The sequence below is a fragment of the Dermochelys coriacea genome, chromosome 3 (assembly GCF_009764565.3).
Source record: "Dermochelys coriacea isolate rDerCor1 chromosome 3, rDerCor1.pri.v4, whole genome shotgun sequence".
NCBI classification, from domain to species: Eukaryota; Metazoa; Chordata; order Testudines; family Dermochelyidae; genus Dermochelys; species Dermochelys coriacea.
Genome location: NC_050070.1, coordinates 137,738,795 through 137,757,949, shown reverse-complemented (window position 1 = coordinate 137,757,949; position 19,155 = coordinate 137,738,795). Strand labels below are relative to the sequence as shown.

The following is a 19,155-nucleotide window of genomic DNA, read 5'->3' as shown; positions in this document are numbered from 1 at the left end:
TACATTTTAAGGTCTGGTTTTTTTGTATATGCATAAAAACAGCTCTGCATGATTGTGATTAAAGCAGTATCCTGGGGAGCAGAAAAGTGTGTGAAACAAAGAACCCTTCCTTAAAACATCACATTTTGCCTCTTTAAGACACGTCTGTTCAAAGTATTTCTCTACCCCAGCCTACTAAACCAGGCATTCTACAGTCTGATTGAAAACATAATCCTTTCTTTTTCCCCTCAGCTTTCCATTGGCTACTTTTTAATAAATTTTCATTTATGAGCCACTGATTAGCCTTCCCAGACAACTTTAGTGCAGACTTTTGCTATCTATCTATCTATCTCCCAACAACCTTCAAATGTACAAATGGCATCTTCCTCAGCAAGGCTAACAAAACATAATTTTTAGCCAAGGTAATAATTATTACAAGCCAAAAAAGTGAGAAATATTTTAAAAGTCAATTTCTGATAAATTTTCAATAAAAAACATTATTTCTCTGAAATCAGTGAAGTCACACCATCATGAAGCCTGTGTCACGGACATGAAACTGATCCAACAACTTTAAAACTCCTTTTCTGATCTTTACCAAACTCCTTAGAAAGATTTTTTTCCTGTCAGGATACTGTGATCTATAAAATTATCAGAAAGATCTGGGTTTTTTGGTGAAAACTGGAGAAGTGATTGACAGTTATATTTATAAGAAACTAGCATCAATGTCCATATTTAAGCAGCTATCACAACTCCTTAATATTATCTATCTGTTGATGGATAATCTATAAATAGGTAGATATGTACGTACACACACACACAAAACATAAGGTTGCGTGTATGTAATATACACACATACAAAATTTCACATGCAGCTTACATTTCTGATTTTTATTTAAAAAGGCAAATAGACTCATCGACTTATAGACTAAGGTCGTAAGGGACTATCATGATCTGTAAATTATGTGGAACACATTTTCTAAATTAATTGCTCAACTTGTGTGCAAAAAATGTGTAACTACATACACAAAGTGGGTAAGGAATTCAAAATAGTGTAGAATGGCAGACACTGTAATTTACAGTGCATAAGCATTTATATATATATTTTAGAGAAATGTACCATCTTCTATTACAACAAAAATCAGCACAAAATTCCAATAAACTTAAAAAAATGAAAAAAATAATAAAGCCAATTGAAAAACAATATAAAGCATTACCTTTCTTTTAACAAACTTGTCCCAATAGTTGTTAGGAAAAGATCTGAAAAAGATAGATGAGAAAATATACTTTGGAGGATTATCATTGGACCGAGAAGTATAAAAAAACAACGAGAAAGAGAAAATGCACATACATTGGTCTGGTCTCGCAATCCACAGACAGGCAATTCCTGTTGAAGGCAGTGAAGTTCTCCTATGTATGGGCTCCAGAAACATTGTTGGAAAGTGATGTAGAATTCCTATATCTGCAGGGTTAACCTAAATCAAATACAGAGTGTACCTAGCTGGCAATTAAAATGTTGCCATAAAAATGATGGTGGCATTTGCCCTGTCTAATGTGTAGAGTTTATAAGGCTTGATCTTTCCCCATCAACATCTACATTAAGCCATTAGAGAACACTGTGATATGCTATGGGCTCACTTATCATCATTATTATTTTTATCTATTATTTGTATTACCATAGCACCCCAGTCATGGATCAGGCACTGTACAAACACTGAACAAAAAGATAGCTTTGTAGATGTTTATGGGGACAGGAGGAGCTTCTCCTAAGCACGAGGGGCAGTATGGGAGAAAGGACAACGTTGCTTTTTTCAAAAATTAACAAGTGGGAAATAGAGGTATGATTAGAGTGGGAACTGACATTTCAGTATTGAATGACAGATGACAGGAATGTAAAGGATTAAAAGTGAGGACTAGCAGCTTCTCTTTGATGTGATAGAGAAGGGGGAGCCAGTAGAGAGATTCAAAGAGAAGGGTGACATGGCCAATGCAACAGCACAAGAGAATTATCCTTGCCAAATCATATACAAGCGTGGCAAGATTGCATTTGTCAAGTCCAGAGAAAAGGCTGTTGCAAATACTGAGATGTGAGATGAAAGCTTGAACAAGAGTTTCAGTTGTGTAAATGGGTAAGAAAAGCCATATCTTATATATGTTATACAGAAAGAATCAACAAGATGTAGACATCCTGGATGTGAGGACGTAAAGAGAGGTCCAAATCAAAGATTATGCCCAGGTTATGGGCTGGGGTGACAGACAAGGCATGCTGTTGTCCATGGCTAGACATCAACTCTTGAAAGAACCAGTGCAGAGACAGCAGTGGAGGAGGGGAGGGTCTGAGGAGACCAAGGTAGCAAAAAGGTGACTTGGATTGTGGACATGTAATTCAATTAAGTTGAATAAGTAGAGTTGTTTAGCTAGGAAGATGGCAGAACTGAGAGGAGGGAATGAATTTGTAATGGAAGAAGTAAGTATGGTCACAAGATTTCTGCCAGTGATGGTCTGTGGGAACAGGAGTGAAGGTCATCCTTCGCATGTAAATGAAACACAGCTACACTAAATGCATCTGCTTCATCTGGAACAGAAATTTTTGTCACCACAAATGTCATGGATCACTTCTAATTCAGGATACAAGTCAGAAGAGAAATGCACTTCATAAATCTAGCAGAAATCATAACTATCCCCTCAATCTAGGGCCTCAGCACATCACCTTCTCAATCAGTGGGCAATCTTTGATTAATATTCAATTCAGTTCTGTGTCTGTCTATGTATACATGCATTTATAGTATCAATTACTGTAGTATCTAGGTGACAAATACAAGAATTTAAACTTCAGCATTCACTGTGCAGGGCTGCATGCTCACCTAACCTGCTGATGATGTTGTATGCCATGTCTTTTCTTTTGGGTGGAAATCTGCTGGGAGTGGAGAGTAATTTGGTTCATGATAAAGTTGGGTTAAATGATGAGACTGCAATGATCTGAAGGAGGAAAAGTCAATCTGTTCTAGGAAGTTTCACAGTTAGACTTTTTCTCTGAAAATGACTGGTATCTAGGTCAGATTAGCCTCGTTTTGGATACCAGCAGCTTCAGTGTACCTGTTGATAGCAATATTTGTTGAATGGGAGAGGGAGAAGCGATCCATTAGGCAGTTTATCCTTCCCCTACAAAAGACTTAAAGATGAAAACTAAGAAAAGCAACTATAAGAAAATAAAACAATATATAACAAATGGGAAAAGGGTAAATTGATAGCAATGAATATAAATTAGAAGCTAGCAATTGCAGAAAATTGATAAGGGAAGGAAAAAGACACAGAGAAATCAATGACCATCAGAAGCTGGGAATGGGTGACGGGATTGATCACTTGATGATTACCTGTTCTGTTCATTCCTTCTGGGGCACCTGGCATTGGCCACTGTTGGAAGACATGATACTGGGCTAGATAGACCTTTGGTCTGACCCAGTATGGCCATTCTTATGTTCTTATGTTCAGAGCAAGAAAAATAAGAAGTTTAAATATATTAGGAACAAAAATGAGCCTAACAATGATATTGATCCATTGACTGCTCTATGGAAATGATTGAATTGTCAATAATATTATTAAAAAAGTCAGACGTGTTGAATAAATATTTCTGATTTTTGTTTGGGAAAAAGCCAGATTATGTATTCAGACCATAAAATGATGATGACATACTTTCCATTCCAATGGTAACACAGGAGGATACTAAACAGCAACTACCAATGTTAGACATTTTTAAGTCAGCAGAACCAGATAGCTTGCATCCAACAGGTTTAGAAGAACTGGCTGAAGAGCTCTCTGGACTGCTAATGGTTATTTTCAATGAGTCTTTGTACACTGAGGAAGTTTCAAAGGATTGTAGGAAAGCTAATGTTGTGCCAATATTTAAAAAGGGTAGGCAGGTAATTATAGACCTGTCAGTCTGACATCAATTCCAGGCAAGATACAGGAATGGCTGATATGGGACTCGATTACTAAAGAATTAAAGGAGGGTGATAGAATCAATGCCAATCCAAGATGGGATTGGTTCTTGACCCTGTGCTATTTAACATTTTTATCAACGACCTGGAAGAAAACACAAAATTATCACTGATAAAGTCTGAAAATGACAAAAGGATTGAGGGAGTCATAAATAATGAAGAAGACAGGTCACTAACACAGATAATCTGGATTGTCAGGTAAGATAATGCAAATAAACAATATGGTCAAAGGTAAAGTCATACCTCTAGGAACAAAGCGTGCAAGCTCTACTTACAGGATGGGGGCTCTATCATGGGAAGCAATGACTGTGAAAAAGACTTCAGATTTATGGTGGATAATCAGCTGAACATGAGTTCTTAGAGTGATGATGTGGCCAAAATGGCTAATATAATTCTTGGATGTATAAACAGGGGGATATCAATTAGGAATAGAAAGATAATATTACTTCTGCATTTGGCACTGGTGGGACTGCAACTGGAAAACTGTCCAGTTTTGGTGTTCACAGTTCAAGAAGGAAGCTGAAAGATTATGGGGGTTCAGTGAAAAGCCACAAATCAGTAAAGATTTGGAAAACACGCCTTATAGTGAAAAAGTAGAAGAAATCAATCTATTTATTTTAGCAAAGAGATGGTTCTGAGGTGACTTTATCACAGTCTACGGGTGTGTCTACTTTGTGATAAAAAAAAATAAAATAATTGGCACCACTGAGTTTCAGAGCCAGGTCAGCTGACTTGGGCTCACAGGGACAGGCTGTAAGGGTAGAAAACTGTAGTGTAGACATTCGAGCTCAGGCTGGAGCCCAGGTGCCGAAACCCCACGAGGGGGGAAGGGTCTCAGAGCATAGGCTCCAGCCCAAGCTCAAATGTCTACACTGCAATTTTATAGCCCCGGAGTCTGAGCCCCGTGAGCTCAAGTCAGCTGACTCAGGCCAGACACAGCCATGCCACAGAACTTTTATTGCACTGTAGACATATCTTATAAGTACTTACACGGGGAATAGTAATTTGATAATAGAGGACTCTTCAATCTAGCAGACAGAGATATAAAAAGATCTTATAGCTGGACGCTGAAGCTAGGCAAATTCTGACTCAAAATAAGACACAGAATTTTAACAAGGTTTGAGACAACCCATTAGGGTTGTGGTGGATCCTCCACTGGAAATTTTAAATCAAGATTGGAGTTTTTTTCTAAAAGACAAGCATGCTCTACTTTAAACCGAAATAAATTCAAGGAAGTCCTTGGCCTGTGTTATGCAGGAGGTCAAACTAGATGATCACAATGATTACTTCTGGCCTCACAATTTTTTAATAAGATTTTGAACTGGACCTGATACTCAATGGGGAAACCAGCATATTAGGAAGAGCACTAGCATGACATGTTCTCAGTTACTTTTATGCTTAGGAGACAGACAGCTGTATTTAGGACTAATTGCCATGTCAATGCAGCTTCTGACAGCCCTAGGAAACAGGTATTGCAGCACTGCAACCTTGAGTTAGCCAAGGGGGTGATCTCTGTGATCAGGTTAACCAGGAGTGGGCTTCGTTTTCTTCTTAACTGGTGGTATAAAAACAAGTTCCCAGCCTCTTTATCAATTTGGAGTAATTCTGGTGTAAAACTAGATTAAGTGTGCCTTAACATCTGAGCATTTACGCCACAGTACTTGGACTAGTGTTCTCAACTGAAGGGGCTGTAACAGCCATGAGCCTCTGCTAGATTTTTGAAATAATTTCACCTACTCACTAACTTTGTCTTCCTCATCCACTTAGATGACTAGTTGCAGCAGTGGACAGAAACACTTTTCCACCTCTCACAAGCACGAAGCCTGAAGACTCTCAGTTATTGATCTATGTCTGTGTCACTTCCATGCTGGATTACTGTAATGAGTTATACATAGCAGAATCATAGAGTCATAGAACTGGAAGGAACCTCGAGAGGTCATCTAGTCCAGTCCCCTGCACTCAAGGCAGGACTAAGTATTATTTTCAAATGACTGTCCTCTGAGTGAGATTAACGCACAGGAATATATTACTTCAAGTCCCTGTGTACTGCACATGGCTCCCATTCCATTTTAAGTATTTGGCTCTCATTTTCAAAGCCCTTAATGAAACAAGGGGCCCAACCACCTCAAGAACTGCCCTTTCTTTGCTAAGACCTTCCCCTCAATAAACTAACAGGTAAGCTCTCTTTTTCTCTCTGAAAAAAATTAACACAACAAATCCACAAAGGAACAGAGAAGAGAGTCCTACTTGGATGACAAAGGGAATTTTAATTCTTCCATTGATGGCTACGTATCATGATGATCGGCACACTACAAATAGATACAACACTGTATCTAACTTTCTGTTTACCACTATTCATCTTTCTATTTTCATATCTCTCAATTCCTTTTTCCTGTTATCTTCCCTTTCCCCCCATGTCATCCTCTTTCTGGACCCTTTTTAAATGTATTTTTCCCTTTGCTCACTTCTTCTCTTCACTCTTCCCTGCTTTTATATATTTTTTCCTTTTCTTGTATCTTCCTACCACTTCCTTTTTTTAATTTTCTTTCATTCTTACCCTGCAGAATACAGAACACTCTGTAACCTAACAAGAGCCTGAAACTACTCTTCAGTTCTGGAGAGAGGCAGACCACATCAGAGGAAGCTCTGTAGCTTTTTAATAACATCTGAACAATTTTATTATATCTGAGTTTTCCAGATACTGTATATGTCTTCAAGTGTTATTCTTATACAGTTGAACAATGCAAATAAAGTTGCTGTGTTAAAATCATTTAATTATCTTCTTAAAAAACATATTGAGAAAATCAAGTATTCTGAGAAAGCAACATCTGTTTCTATTTCTCACTCTTCTTACTCTTCACAGAAGTACAGTACAATGTGAAAGCAGGCTTTAGCTAGCTTCATTGTATGTGTCAAATTTAAGGTTTTTTTCCCAACCTGAAGAAGCTTTATTTTGTGTGCAAGTTTTTGCCCAATATTTTTCTACTGTTTTGTGTCCTGGTACAGTGTTAGCACAAAGGTGATGAACTGGGAAATGACTTTTATATTTCATGAATATGGCACCTACCTCTGTGTATGTGTTTACGATGAGTTACTTGTTATAGAATTAGCTAAAAAGGGGTTGTTAAAGCAACCAAGTGGGAAAGAGAAAACTATGACAGAGCACTCAGAATAGCCAGTTTTATAGCTGTGAAGAGGTGACTCCTCAGCCCCAATGACATAGCTGTTTTGCAAAGGTTAAGAAGAGAGAGGTCCAAAAAACCCCACTAAGCCACCGAGGCCTAGACAATGAGTGGCCAGAGGCGGCCCTGGGAGTGTCAGCGACAGCTCACAGGCTGGCAAAGGAACACAGGGAGACAGAGAAAGCCTGCTGGGAGCAGGACAGTCTGTTTCTCCCAGCAAGAGAGGGGGATTAGCTGGGTGAAGGGAGTTTACAAAAATCTGGCAAGGAAAGATTGATGTGTAATACCCATGCCATTTATTGTTTCTACACTTTGCTCTGCATGCTTTGTACCTTTGGGGGAATGAATAAATAATACTTTGTTTGGAAGACATTGTTTCTGAGTTGCTTTAGTCTACTTGACTGATCACAGGTCCCCAGAGCGAAAGGGCTTACAGGTGCCAAATTGAGTTGGGCTTGTCACATCAACACAATTAGGATTAATGTCCAGAGACCCAGTCCCAGAGTGGCTGGACCATGTGGTTCTTCCCAGAATGATGTGCAGAAACCTGGGCCTGTCACCTGAGGGGTACACTCAAGGCAATCTAAAGGGTTCCAAAGTGCAGTTCACCCAGTATCTGTTGCAGTCACACTTGTTAGTAAATATAACTCTCACCAACGTGAACTTTATTGTGCCTTGTTTTTTTTGCAGGACAAAAGTCATTTCAGATTCAGGCCCTCAGAACACTGACTAATAATCACGATCTACAACAATTCCTACAGATGCTTACAGTCTATTAGATTATTTTGCTGGAAGCCTAATCCCCATTGCCATCGTCCTCTTCTGCGAGACTTGAGAGCTAGTTGTATATAATGTGTGTATTCCAGAAAATTCTGTACACAGCTATAAAAGCTAAAGTTAAAACACTCACTGTGTGTTGATGACGAGTCTGTCCCACTGCCCTTTAATATCATCTTCTGAAGGCTGTTCTGTAATGTACAGCCCATCAAATTCCAATTTCCTTGCAACTTCCTTTTCACGCTTAAAAATAACCAGGGGAACCTGCAGTAGAAAAATAAACATATTAAAAATTAGTTCAAAATCAGTGACAGCTCTGGGAGCTACTATCTTTTAAGAACAGCTAGCTGCTCATAAAAATTGAATGCACAGATTGAATGAAGCTAAACGAGCAATCAGAAGGAAAAATTACATACTGCACATAACCTACAGTGGTCTTTCAAACAGTAAAGTATTTGACTAATGCCAGTAACCTGGGTATGTATAGATGAATGAGGCCCAGATCTTTTAGTGCCATACAATGACTTTGCACTGCACTGTTTCAATACTGTGGCCATTAACCCCAGGAAGGCTCAGACAAATGCAAGGGGGATCCTACAGTGGCACAGAGCCAATATAAGGGTTTGTAGACCACATACCTTCCCTGCTGTCAGCATAGCAGGGTGAAAAGGGACATGGCTAAAAAGTGAGCATACTGGGCATGCTTCTATGTCAGGCTCATCTGGGGTTGCATTAAGGCACCTGGGGCTATTAAAGATTGGCATGAATTAAAGTAGTCCTGAGGCTGCTCTTAAGACACAGCAGGGGAAACAGCTGCACTGGGATGAAAGTAATGCAAAAGACATTGTTAAACTACTTTTGCACAGCACCTCCTTGAGTTGTGCTCGGTGAACTTTGCCTGCCCTTGAGGATCTGGGCTGCAAGGCTCTGGAGCAGGGTTAGCCTTAACATGAGGTGAACTGAGGCGGCCACCTCAGGTGCCAGACCCTGTGTGTGTGTGGTGGGGGGCACCACTAGGACCTAGAGTGTAGAAAATTGTGTCTGCTGCTGGTGCATATGTATGCTCTCTGCTCTAGATGCACAGAGATGGTGGAGTGCTGTGCTGGAGGAAGGAGGGCACAAGAGACATAACAGGCAGGCAGGAGAAAAGGTGAAAGGGAATAGCAGAAAGCAGCAGGAGCCGCAGGGAGAGAGAGGAGGAGGAGCCTCTTAGGTACCTCTCTAGCACCCCCAGGAGCCTGGACTGATTAACACCAGCTTCTCAGGGAGCTGCCTGTTTCCTGCTGCCTCCCTGAACCCACTTGAGGAGAACAGGCAGTCAACTGAAGTAGTAGGAGCCAGTTAGGCCCTTAAGACGCCAATATCTTCCCTTACTCAGGCCCTGCTACCAGCCTGGTTATTTGTCCCCTTCAACTGAGTGTTGAGAGCCACTATAGCTGACACAGAACAGCAGTCATGAGTGAAAGAAGAAAATGCCCCTCTGGGGCAGGATTCAGAAAAAGCAAGCAAGCAAAGGAAGCTTTTCTATCTAAGCAGGAAGGAGCTCTCCTGAGATACATAGACACACATGTTCACAGTGAACCTTCCGGCCCCAGTGAGGATGTGAGTAGTGAGGAGATGCCTGATCTTCCAGCTAGTCAGAGTGCAGGTGAGCTGGCAACTACTGCAGCATCCATATCTCATCTCAAATGGATGTAAACATGCACATTCCTGAAGAAAAGTGTAGATCAGAGAAGAGTGTGGTAGAGACACAAGGAACAGCTGCTGCTGAGTTTAGTTCCTTAAATCTAGATGATCCAGGATTGTGGACACACTTGATCAGTAGCCTGAGGGACTTCCTTGTACTGCATGGGCCACAGCAAGTGAAAAACTTCATGTTCCCCAAAGACAATGAAAATAGACGTTTCCATCCAACAAATTACTGGCATGAAATCCCCAATGGTGACAAAGTGGAGAGGCCATGGCTTATGTACTCAAAACCCCAGAATGCTGCATACTGTTTTTGTTGCAAACTCTTCCAGTCTAGTTTTCCAGCCACACTGGGTTCTACAGGAACAAAGGACTGGAAAAATCTGTCTAGAAATCTGGCATGCCATGAGAAGGTAGCAAATCACCAGAGAGCATTCCATAGGTGGAAAGAGCTTGAGATGAGACTAAGGTTAAAGGCCACCAAAGATGATCAGCATCAAGAGAAGATTGCATCATAGTCTCTTTACTGGCAAAATATTCAGAAAAGGCTCATTGCCATTGTGAGAATGCTTGCTACCCAAAACCTAGCACTGCGTGGCACTTCAGATCAGCTGTCTGTGCCAAACAATGGAAACTTCCTTAAAATTGTGGGCTGAGTTTAATGCTGTACTCCAGGAGCATCTAAGAAGATTCACCAGCCAAAAAGTTTACACACACCACTACCTTAGAAAAACAATTCAAAATGAGATAATACAGTTACTGGCAACAACAGTCAAACAGAAGATGGTGGTAGATCTGAAGTCAGCAAGATATTACTCTGTTATTCTGGACTGCACACCTGCCATCAGCCATACAGAACAAATAACTTTAATGGTGCATTTTGTAACAACAACAGAACCTAGGGAAAATGTCTCTGCAATGGTGACTGTCAGAGAGCATTTTCTAGAATGTATTGACATTGATGATGTCATACCAGGAGCTAGTATGACAAATGTGCTTCTTAAAAAGCTGGAAGATATGGGAATTGCGAGAGCTGACATGAAAGGTCAGGGCTACGATAATGCTGCCAACATGAGGGGAAAGAAAAGAGGAATACAGACACGGATCTGAGAGTTAAACCCTCGAGCTTTTTTTTGTCCCATGCAGTTCTCATTCATTGAACCTAGTGGTCAGTGATGCAGCATCAGTTTCTAGTGAGGCTGCTGAATTTTTTAATGTAATTCAAAGCATCTATGTATTTTTCTCTGCATCAGCTCATCGATGGCAAATTTTGAAGCAACATCTGGGGACATCCTCTCTGACACTGAAACCACTGAGTGGCACACAATGGTAAAGTCGAATGGAGGCGATAAAGCCTATCAAACACTAAATTGGGAAGATAGATGATGCTATAGTTGCCATTATGGAGGATAATGTTATGACAGGAACTGTTCGTTGGAGAACAATAGCACACGGAAATGGAATCACCAGAAACATACATAACTTCAAATTTCTGTGTGGCATGACATACTATTTGAAATAAATGTTGTAAGCAAGAGACTCCAAGGTTTTGACCTATACATATATCTGGAGCAATGGAATAACTGGACAAAGCAAAGTCATACCTACAGTCTTACAGATGAGGGATTTCAAAAAGTTCTGAAGAGTGCACAGAAGTTGGCAGAGGAACTTCACACTGAAGCTATTTTCCCACCCATTCAAGAATACAAGAGTCACTGAAGAAGAAATTTTGATTAAGAGGCACAGGATAATCCCTTAAGAACAACAATTCAAAGTAGAATTCTTTAACCAGGTGCTAAATTGTGCAATACAATCAGTTGAACGTTTCATGGAGCTCAAAGAACACAGCAGTACATTTGGGATGTTGTATGATATTCCAAAATTCCTCACTATACCTGAAGAAGACCTACACCAGCAAGGCAGGGCACTAGAGACAGTATTGACACTTGATGACATGCGTGATATTGATGCGAGTGATTTAGGTGATGAACTGAAAGCCCTTTCAAGATACATTTCAGCAGGACCAACTCCAAAGGCTATTCTGGAATACATGTGTACAAATAAAATGACCACCCTCTTTCCAAATGGTTTTGTTGCTCTGTGCATACGTCTAACACTTCCTGTAACAGTTGTCATTGGAGAACGCAGCTTCTCCAAGCTGAAGTTAATAAAAACACATCTACACTCCATAATGACACAGGAGAGGCTGGTCGGCCTTGCAACCATCTCAATAGAGCATGAGCTGGCCCAGACTGTGGACCTTCAGCAGGAAGCAGTTCAAATCTTTGCAATCAAGAAGGCACGGAAAGCACCACTTTGATTATTCAAACAGATAAAAATGCCAGTGTTTACTATGCAGACAAGAAAAGTTACATTTGCTGTTCAGGCATTTGAAAGTTAAGTGTTACTTAAAATTTTTGAACAAGGCATTTCAAGTTGGTAGTTCTCCTTTGTTGAGGTAGATAGCAGAGCAGTACCATGAGAGGAGTAGAACAGGAAGAAGGCAGAACTGAGACCTTTCAAAGTTATGGCCCAAGCGAAGGGGCCTTGGGGCATCATTTGAGCTCCCTGACTCAAGTGCCAAAATGTTTTGGGCTGGCCCTGCTCTGGAAGCCTTCCCTAGGACAGAACTATCTCTAATGAGCTGGGTGACATTCAAGAGAAGTGCCTCCCATTGGGACTGGATGGGGCTGGCAGATCTTTAAGTTCCATTTGAATGGACTTTCCTTAGAAAACTGCTACTGCGATAAAAGTACATTCTGGTTGCACTAAAGCATTAATTACATACGGAGAGCTGTTTTATTGAACTTTTATTTTGAAATGTGATTCTCAGCATTATTTCTGTATTTCCCCAAATTCACCTTTTATTTATCTACCCCACATCAGTGACTCTGCACCTAAACCATACCCTACAGCTGGACAGCATTATATTGGAATGAAAACAATTAAAACTATATTGCTTGATAATAGGGTGGATATTACATTCGATATAACAACTGTAGTTCAAATATTATTTGAAGACAGCTTCATAAAAAGTGTTTAGTGGATTTTACTCACTCCCATTTTAACAGCAATTTCCAGACACAAATCTTGCACACATATAAAAAGCAATACAGTTGAGATGGATTTTTTTTTTAAAAGCAATGTGTGTCTACAGCGGCCACAGGCTGAGACTAGAACTGCTCATTTTAAGGACAATGTCTTCCATTCAGGGCATCAGGAATTGTCGGAAATCATTATGGTAAACAGTTACTTCAATAGTTTTTTAATTCATGTCTACCAAGAGGATAAATATAAAAAAGTTATTTTTTGAGAGACATTCCCTAAAACTCACACACACAAAAAAAGAAAGCCATATCTCAAAAGGCAGGATGTGGAGATGGTACTGTGTATGCCACCTGACACCCAATCATGGAAAATGTGTTTCACTATTTATTGGTGTTGTGGAAGTATTTAAAGTGCATAAGGAAATCTGCCACCTAGTAACCATGTGCCTTCACTTGCAAAGCAGATCCTGTCTCTTTGGCAAAGAAAAGGTATCCGATTAAGGATAAGTTGGAAAAATAACTAGAAGCCAAATAATTTCCTACTGCATAAAAACCTGTGCAAAGAGAAATGCTATTCATGTGCCTCCTTTGAGTGAGCTGCTGATCTGTTGTATTCCACTCCTGATAAAACAAGACTGACAGAGGTGTAAAAGGGACAATAGGATCAGTCAGAAACTCTCGTCCAACTACCACACACCCTTGGTAATATACACTTCTTGTGCAGCACAGCCAGCTGACATGCAATGCTGCCATTGTAATCCATCCTCCTCTGGTCACATGTATCCCCCTCTACTTGTATTTGAAAGCACAGATGGCACCTCAGTCAGAACAGGGATGCATTAATGTACATGGCAAATGGCCATGTGTTGAGCCTATGAGAACATGCCATACGGAGGGATTCCACCTCCCTCAAATGACAGGCCTCACTTTCTGAATTCTTGTGAGGTTCATCACATGCATAACTTATTTATAGGGGAGGCCAGCAACATAGTGGCTCTTCATGGGGGTCCCCACCCTGTTTGTGCAAAATATCTGTGATTTTGTTCCACTGCACATCACTCAATAGAAAGGAGCAAAGGGGTCTACAAAAACAAACAGTGTTAAATTCCTTGACCTCTTACTTTCAAACAGTAATATCCAATGATGCAGAAAAAGGAGATGACTGTGTGTAGGATAGCCAAAATCCGCAGCGTGGGTTCCATATAGCCACTGCTTTCTTCAAGGACATAGTGCACAGCGATGATCCTATGGGAGCCACTTTCCAGGCTGTTTAACTTGGAGTCTTCCTCAGCATTTACCACAAGAACTTCCTTTTCTTCTATCACAGCAGAGGTGGAGACCTGTTCAAATCACTCACAGTCAGTGGGAAACTATTTCATTTGACAGGAGTTTTGCATTTCTACAGGCTAGGTACTATAAATCACAAGAGACAAACCAAGGCTGATGTAAACGGGGGGAAGGGAACCTTTTTTTTTGTGATGAAATCTCTTCTAGAAATACCTCAGAGATCCCTCTACTTTATTCCACTGGGATGAATGGTTTTGCCATTCCCTCGCCATAGAAAAGCTGCCCCAAACTTGATGGATTACTGGGGATCCATGAGAGGCCATGGCCATCTTGGTGGAGGCCTTGTAACACACACAGTAGCTCTGACCAACCCTGATCTGAATCCCTGATAGCAAGGCTCTGCCAGGGATTCGTCTAGGTATGGCAGCTTCCAGGGACAGGAGAGAGTCATCAGTGGAAAAGCGAATATAGCCTGGAGCAGCATTATCTAACTATCTTTTGCAGGACTGATTTATGCACTCCCTCCACAAATTGCACTCTCTCTCTTTGTGCAGTCTCTGAACTATGCAGACCAACTGGGGCAGGGTCTAGTGTGCGGGACAAGAGGGGCTCTGCTCTGAGATGGTCTTCTGTGATGAGGAAGTTGAAGACCCTCAGTGTGCAGGCCCAGTAGGCTCTAAGTAGCCTTGTGCCTTATTTAATTTGAGTATTTAAATGGTTAACCCTTTACTGCCATGACTGTGTGGAGAGGTCAGGCATATAGATTTTTGGTATGTGTGGCATGTTTTATATAAGATTCTCTGATTGTTTAGAATTGTACTGATGGAAAAAATACTAACAGAAATTTTAATAGAGGTATCACTTTAACAAGATAAGCACTCAACACATTTGAAATATTAAGGAGACCTTAATCCACCAGGCTATGCATTCTTTGGCTAGTTTTAATTGGAAGTTAGTGTGTTAATTTGGCTACGCAGTCTCCCATATTTTTCAAATTCATGTAATTATGCAACACAAGAGTTGGTTAGTAATAATACAACAAATTTACCTTATAGAAGAGCAGGATGAAGTTGATGGCAAAAGCAACAAACAAAGCCAACATCCTCATGTTATAAAAATTGCGAGCAAAATAGTTCTGAAAATAAAAATAAAAAATACAGTTTATCTATAAATTATTTTATATATCGATTTAGTCAACTTTGATGAACTCATAAAAATTACTTCTAAGCCCTTATGTTATAAAAATTATTCGAAGTATCCAAATCTAGAAAGTGTGCAGAGTTTTACTGTTAAAAACCCTCAGAAGAACACCTCTTTCCACAATCTCCTCCAAAAATTGCTTGCATGTTTACCACGGTTTTCAGTTAGAGTGGGAGAATCATAAACCCAGCTGAATTTGGAACCAAATCTTAGACCTTGTGAGGAGTGAAAAGCTTGGATAACTTGGTCTTGAAATTATGTTGTTAGGCCACTGTACTTTCTAGTTCCAACTGCAACAGCACTGAAAGTGGAAATATGGGAAATCCCATGGAAATCCTGTTCCCATAAGGTCTGTAGCCTGACATGGTTTGAACAGTTCAGGTAAGTTTCAGATGTGCAGCTAAACTTGTAACCTAACTAAACCTTTTGGATCTTTCCAATGGCTAATTTTTAAAACATCCACAGTTGCTGCTCTTTTCTCTCTCTACATGTATATAAAAAAATACAATAAAAGAATGCTATAGTTGCAAAGTGAATCACTCAAAAAATCAGCGAATGTAGAAGATAAGGCTGTACACGTAACTGTAACTCTCCACTCCCTTTTGTGAATGCATTACAAGATGATATAAATATGTATCTAAATTCGGGGGGGAGGGAAATTGTATTATTTGAGAAATATGTTCCTTTAATTAGTCTTATTTTCCATAGATATGGGCTTTCAAGACAGTTTTAAAAAAGTAAATATTTCATGCAAAATGTACGACATCTCTTTTACATCTAGATAGGAATCTAGATAGGAAATTTTATACTAAGTACTGGGGTTTCAAAAATTCTTTAAATTGGTTTGTCACATGCCTAATAAATTTCTCTCTCTCTCTCAGTAAAGGTAAAATTCTGCAGTCCCATGTGCAGCTGTGAAAGGTCTCACATACAAGGGAAATTGTTTATCATTGCCCTAGGGGCTATAAAGCAGAGAGGCAGTGAAAGGTGACCCTGAAGACCCTTGAACACTATGGCCTCAGCGGTAGCTCTTTTTACAGGAATATGTGTCGTCGGGTTGTCATGCAGGCAGGTGCAAGAGCTAATGGATTAAAGAGTTGCTTGGATCCATGGGTGGCTGGGAGAGAGCAGAGGAAACCTGATATACCTTGTGGTAGTTGTCATGGAAAGGCTCTCCAGCCACTACCACAGGTCTGAGACCAAGATTCTTCAGCCTTGTGCCTTTCAGATATTGAGCAAAGCCTCTGAATAGTGCCTGAGCCTGAGACACAAATGTAATTTACCTGTGAGAGAGGATACTGCTCTCAGTTCTGAGATCTCGCCATTCTAATTTTCCCCTTCATAGATTCCAAGGCTGTGGGAAGTGGCGGCCAGCACGTCCCTCGGCCTGCACTGCTTCCCATTGGCCTGGAGAGGTGAACCATGGCCAGTGGGAGCCACAATCGACCAAACCTGCAGACGCAGCAGGTAAACAAACCGGCCCGGCCCACTAGGGGGCTTACCCTAGCAGGCCGCGGGCCAAAGGTTGCCGATTCCTGATCTAGTTTGACCTGTTGCATAACATCAGCCACAGAACTTCCCCCAAATAATTCCTTTTGAACGTCAGTATATCTTTTAAAAAAAATCTTGATTTAGAAATTGCCAGTGATGGAGAGTCCACCATAATCCTTGGTAAACTGCTCCAATGGTTAATTACCCCCACAGCAGACTTGTGCTGCTTACTAATAGGACTTCACAGCTGCATTGCAGCTGTGAACAATTGTGGCAAATTATTTTCAAGATTGCATATAATTCTTCCACCCCCTAAAAATACAAAATACATGTGCATCCATTCCAGCCACAAACCCCCACAATTGCATTCACAAATTGGGTAACTGCATGTACAAGTTACAGATTGTGCAAAAAAGAGAAAAAAAAGAATGGTTTTGTGATTATGAAGAGTGTACATGCATATCTGAATGCACACATTACACGCAGCTTTGAAGAAGGCCCTTAATGTTTTTCTAAAAAATATATAATTTTGCCTAGCACATTGGTATTTTCACTGTCATTTTGTTTTTATGCCTTTTTTGGGGGTGGGTTGAGGACAGAGAGTGAATGAAGGTTGCTACCGCTTTTTCAGATGCACAGACACTTTCTGCAGGCCTTTGTAACAAGTTCCTGGTACACATAATTCACTAACATGCAAGTACTCAGTCCAATGTAGATAACATCTTACAAGAAGCTTTTGCTGATATGCTATGATTTTCTTCCAGAAGGCTGATTCCTGGACTTCTGGTTCTCCATATCTGTGTGCATGAAGCTGTCTCAGCTTCTGTTTCCCTTTGTCTTCTTTGGCTTTTTCTTCCTTTTCTCCATCTTCTCCCCTGAGAAAACAAATGAGCTCATAATGCGTGCTGAGTTTTTCCCACTCTGATGTTTACAGTCAGGGGTTGGCACCACCATGTTGCGCGACGGACATTTGACAAAATTCCCGTACTTAGTGACAGACATTGGGTGAAAGGGGGATTATGTCATTCAGTCATTCAATTTTTTGAAAAATTACCGTGGACATCAACATTTTTACCACGGACACAATACTGACTCCTGTTTACAGTCCCACCACAGTAAGGGGGAAATCCTGTCCCCTCATGAAGCCACAGTAGCCATGATTCGTGCAGGGAAGAGACGTGAAATGAAGAGGAATTCTCCCTCTCAGGCCACAAAGAAATGGCAAAAATGTTCTGTGGATGATACTGCAGCCACTGCATTACTGTAGCCTCTCTTAAATGAGGATATTTGACGGGTGAATCCAGGTAATTATGGATCCACCTGCTCCACCCTTCCTATTCCCAAGCCCCGCTCCATTTTAGTGTAGTTAGTACCAATAGAACTAAGCTCTGTAATGCACTTTGGGTGGCTCTCCTCCACCCTCAGGACTACACCACATCTGCTGTGGTGAGGACTCCAGGGTGCAGAGAAAACAGCAGGATTTGGCCATAACATAATATAGTTGATTTAAAACTTACAATACATTTATGTTTTGAAACAGAATAACTGAAAAAGCATTTCCTCCTCTATTTACGAACCAAGGCTGGAGTTCAGGATTCTGTATTGCCTCTCCAAGAGTCATGGATACCACAAGCACTTACTCAAATGGAGGAAGGAACAAGAATTGATTGTTGCAATTTCAGGTGTATGTAATGTATCAGCTATACTAAGGAAAACAAGGAATCCTGAACTATGGGATGTAGTTTCACTCTATTTTACCAGTTAAAACCAAACGCTGTATTTTGTATTCCATTACATTTATCTGATTTTTAACTCGGTCCTTCATTCTATTACTAATTTGGAACCTAAAACAGTGTTGCCCTAATTTAGAAAAACAAAAACAAAGAGAAAGACTGAGTTGAACATTTGAAAAAAACTGACAAAGTTTGTGCTACATAAAAATCTAAGAGCTCTGAACTGTGATCCTGCAGTGAGCAATGTCCACACGGAATTTTGCTAAAACCAAAACAATATTGGACTGACAATGTTTGTAAAATCAAAATCACCCTGGTTTACATACCTAGCAGCTGCACACAGTCGGTGAACATGTAGCCAAAGACTTTCCCAAAGACCGTACACCTTACTATAAAATTGTTCTCTGGAACCTATGTGGTGTGTGTGTCTGTCTGTATGTTTAATGTTTCTAGCCACTATATTTGTCAAGAAAACTTTAGATATGGACTAAATAATGCTGGTCAAACATTTTCTGATGGAACCTTTTTTTCTATTGGAAAATTCTGATTTTATGGAATCAATATATGTTGTGGAAACATTTTGACTCTGTCAAAACTTTTGATGGAAACCAGGCAGGCAAGTAGGTTGACCAGCCCGTCTGGTTTCTCTCAGCCTGCCTAAAAGCTGACTGGAGGGTCGGCAGGCAGACTGTTTGGGTCCCCAGCCTCCAACACGCTGGACAGCCTGTCTGGTGATGGCTCCCTTAGCTGCCTGGCTTCCTGGGCTACCCAGCGG

The 19,155-nt window shown here is 40.5% G+C and overlaps 1 protein-coding gene across 2 annotated transcripts in view; it reads right to left on the bottom strand.

Annotated features, from left to right (window-relative positions):
• Positions 1 to 19,155, bottom strand: part of RYR2 (ryanodine receptor 2) — a 735,866-nt gene that overhangs the window by 40,144 nt on the left and 676,567 nt on the right. For both annotated transcript variants that reach the window (XM_043511417.1, XM_038395332.2), the window contains 5 exons: positions 17,375 to 17,522; positions 15,005 to 15,091; positions 13,791 to 14,009; positions 8,067 to 8,197; positions 1,194 to 1,236 (listed from right to left, as the gene is read on the bottom strand). In XM_043511417.1, the coding sequence (XP_043367352.1) occupies positions 1,194 to 1,236; positions 8,067 to 8,197; positions 13,791 to 14,009; positions 15,005 to 15,091; positions 17,375 to 17,522 (628 nt within the window). The remainder of the gene's footprint in view (positions 1 to 1,193; positions 1,237 to 8,066; positions 8,198 to 13,790; positions 14,010 to 15,004; positions 15,092 to 17,374; positions 17,523 to 19,155) is intronic.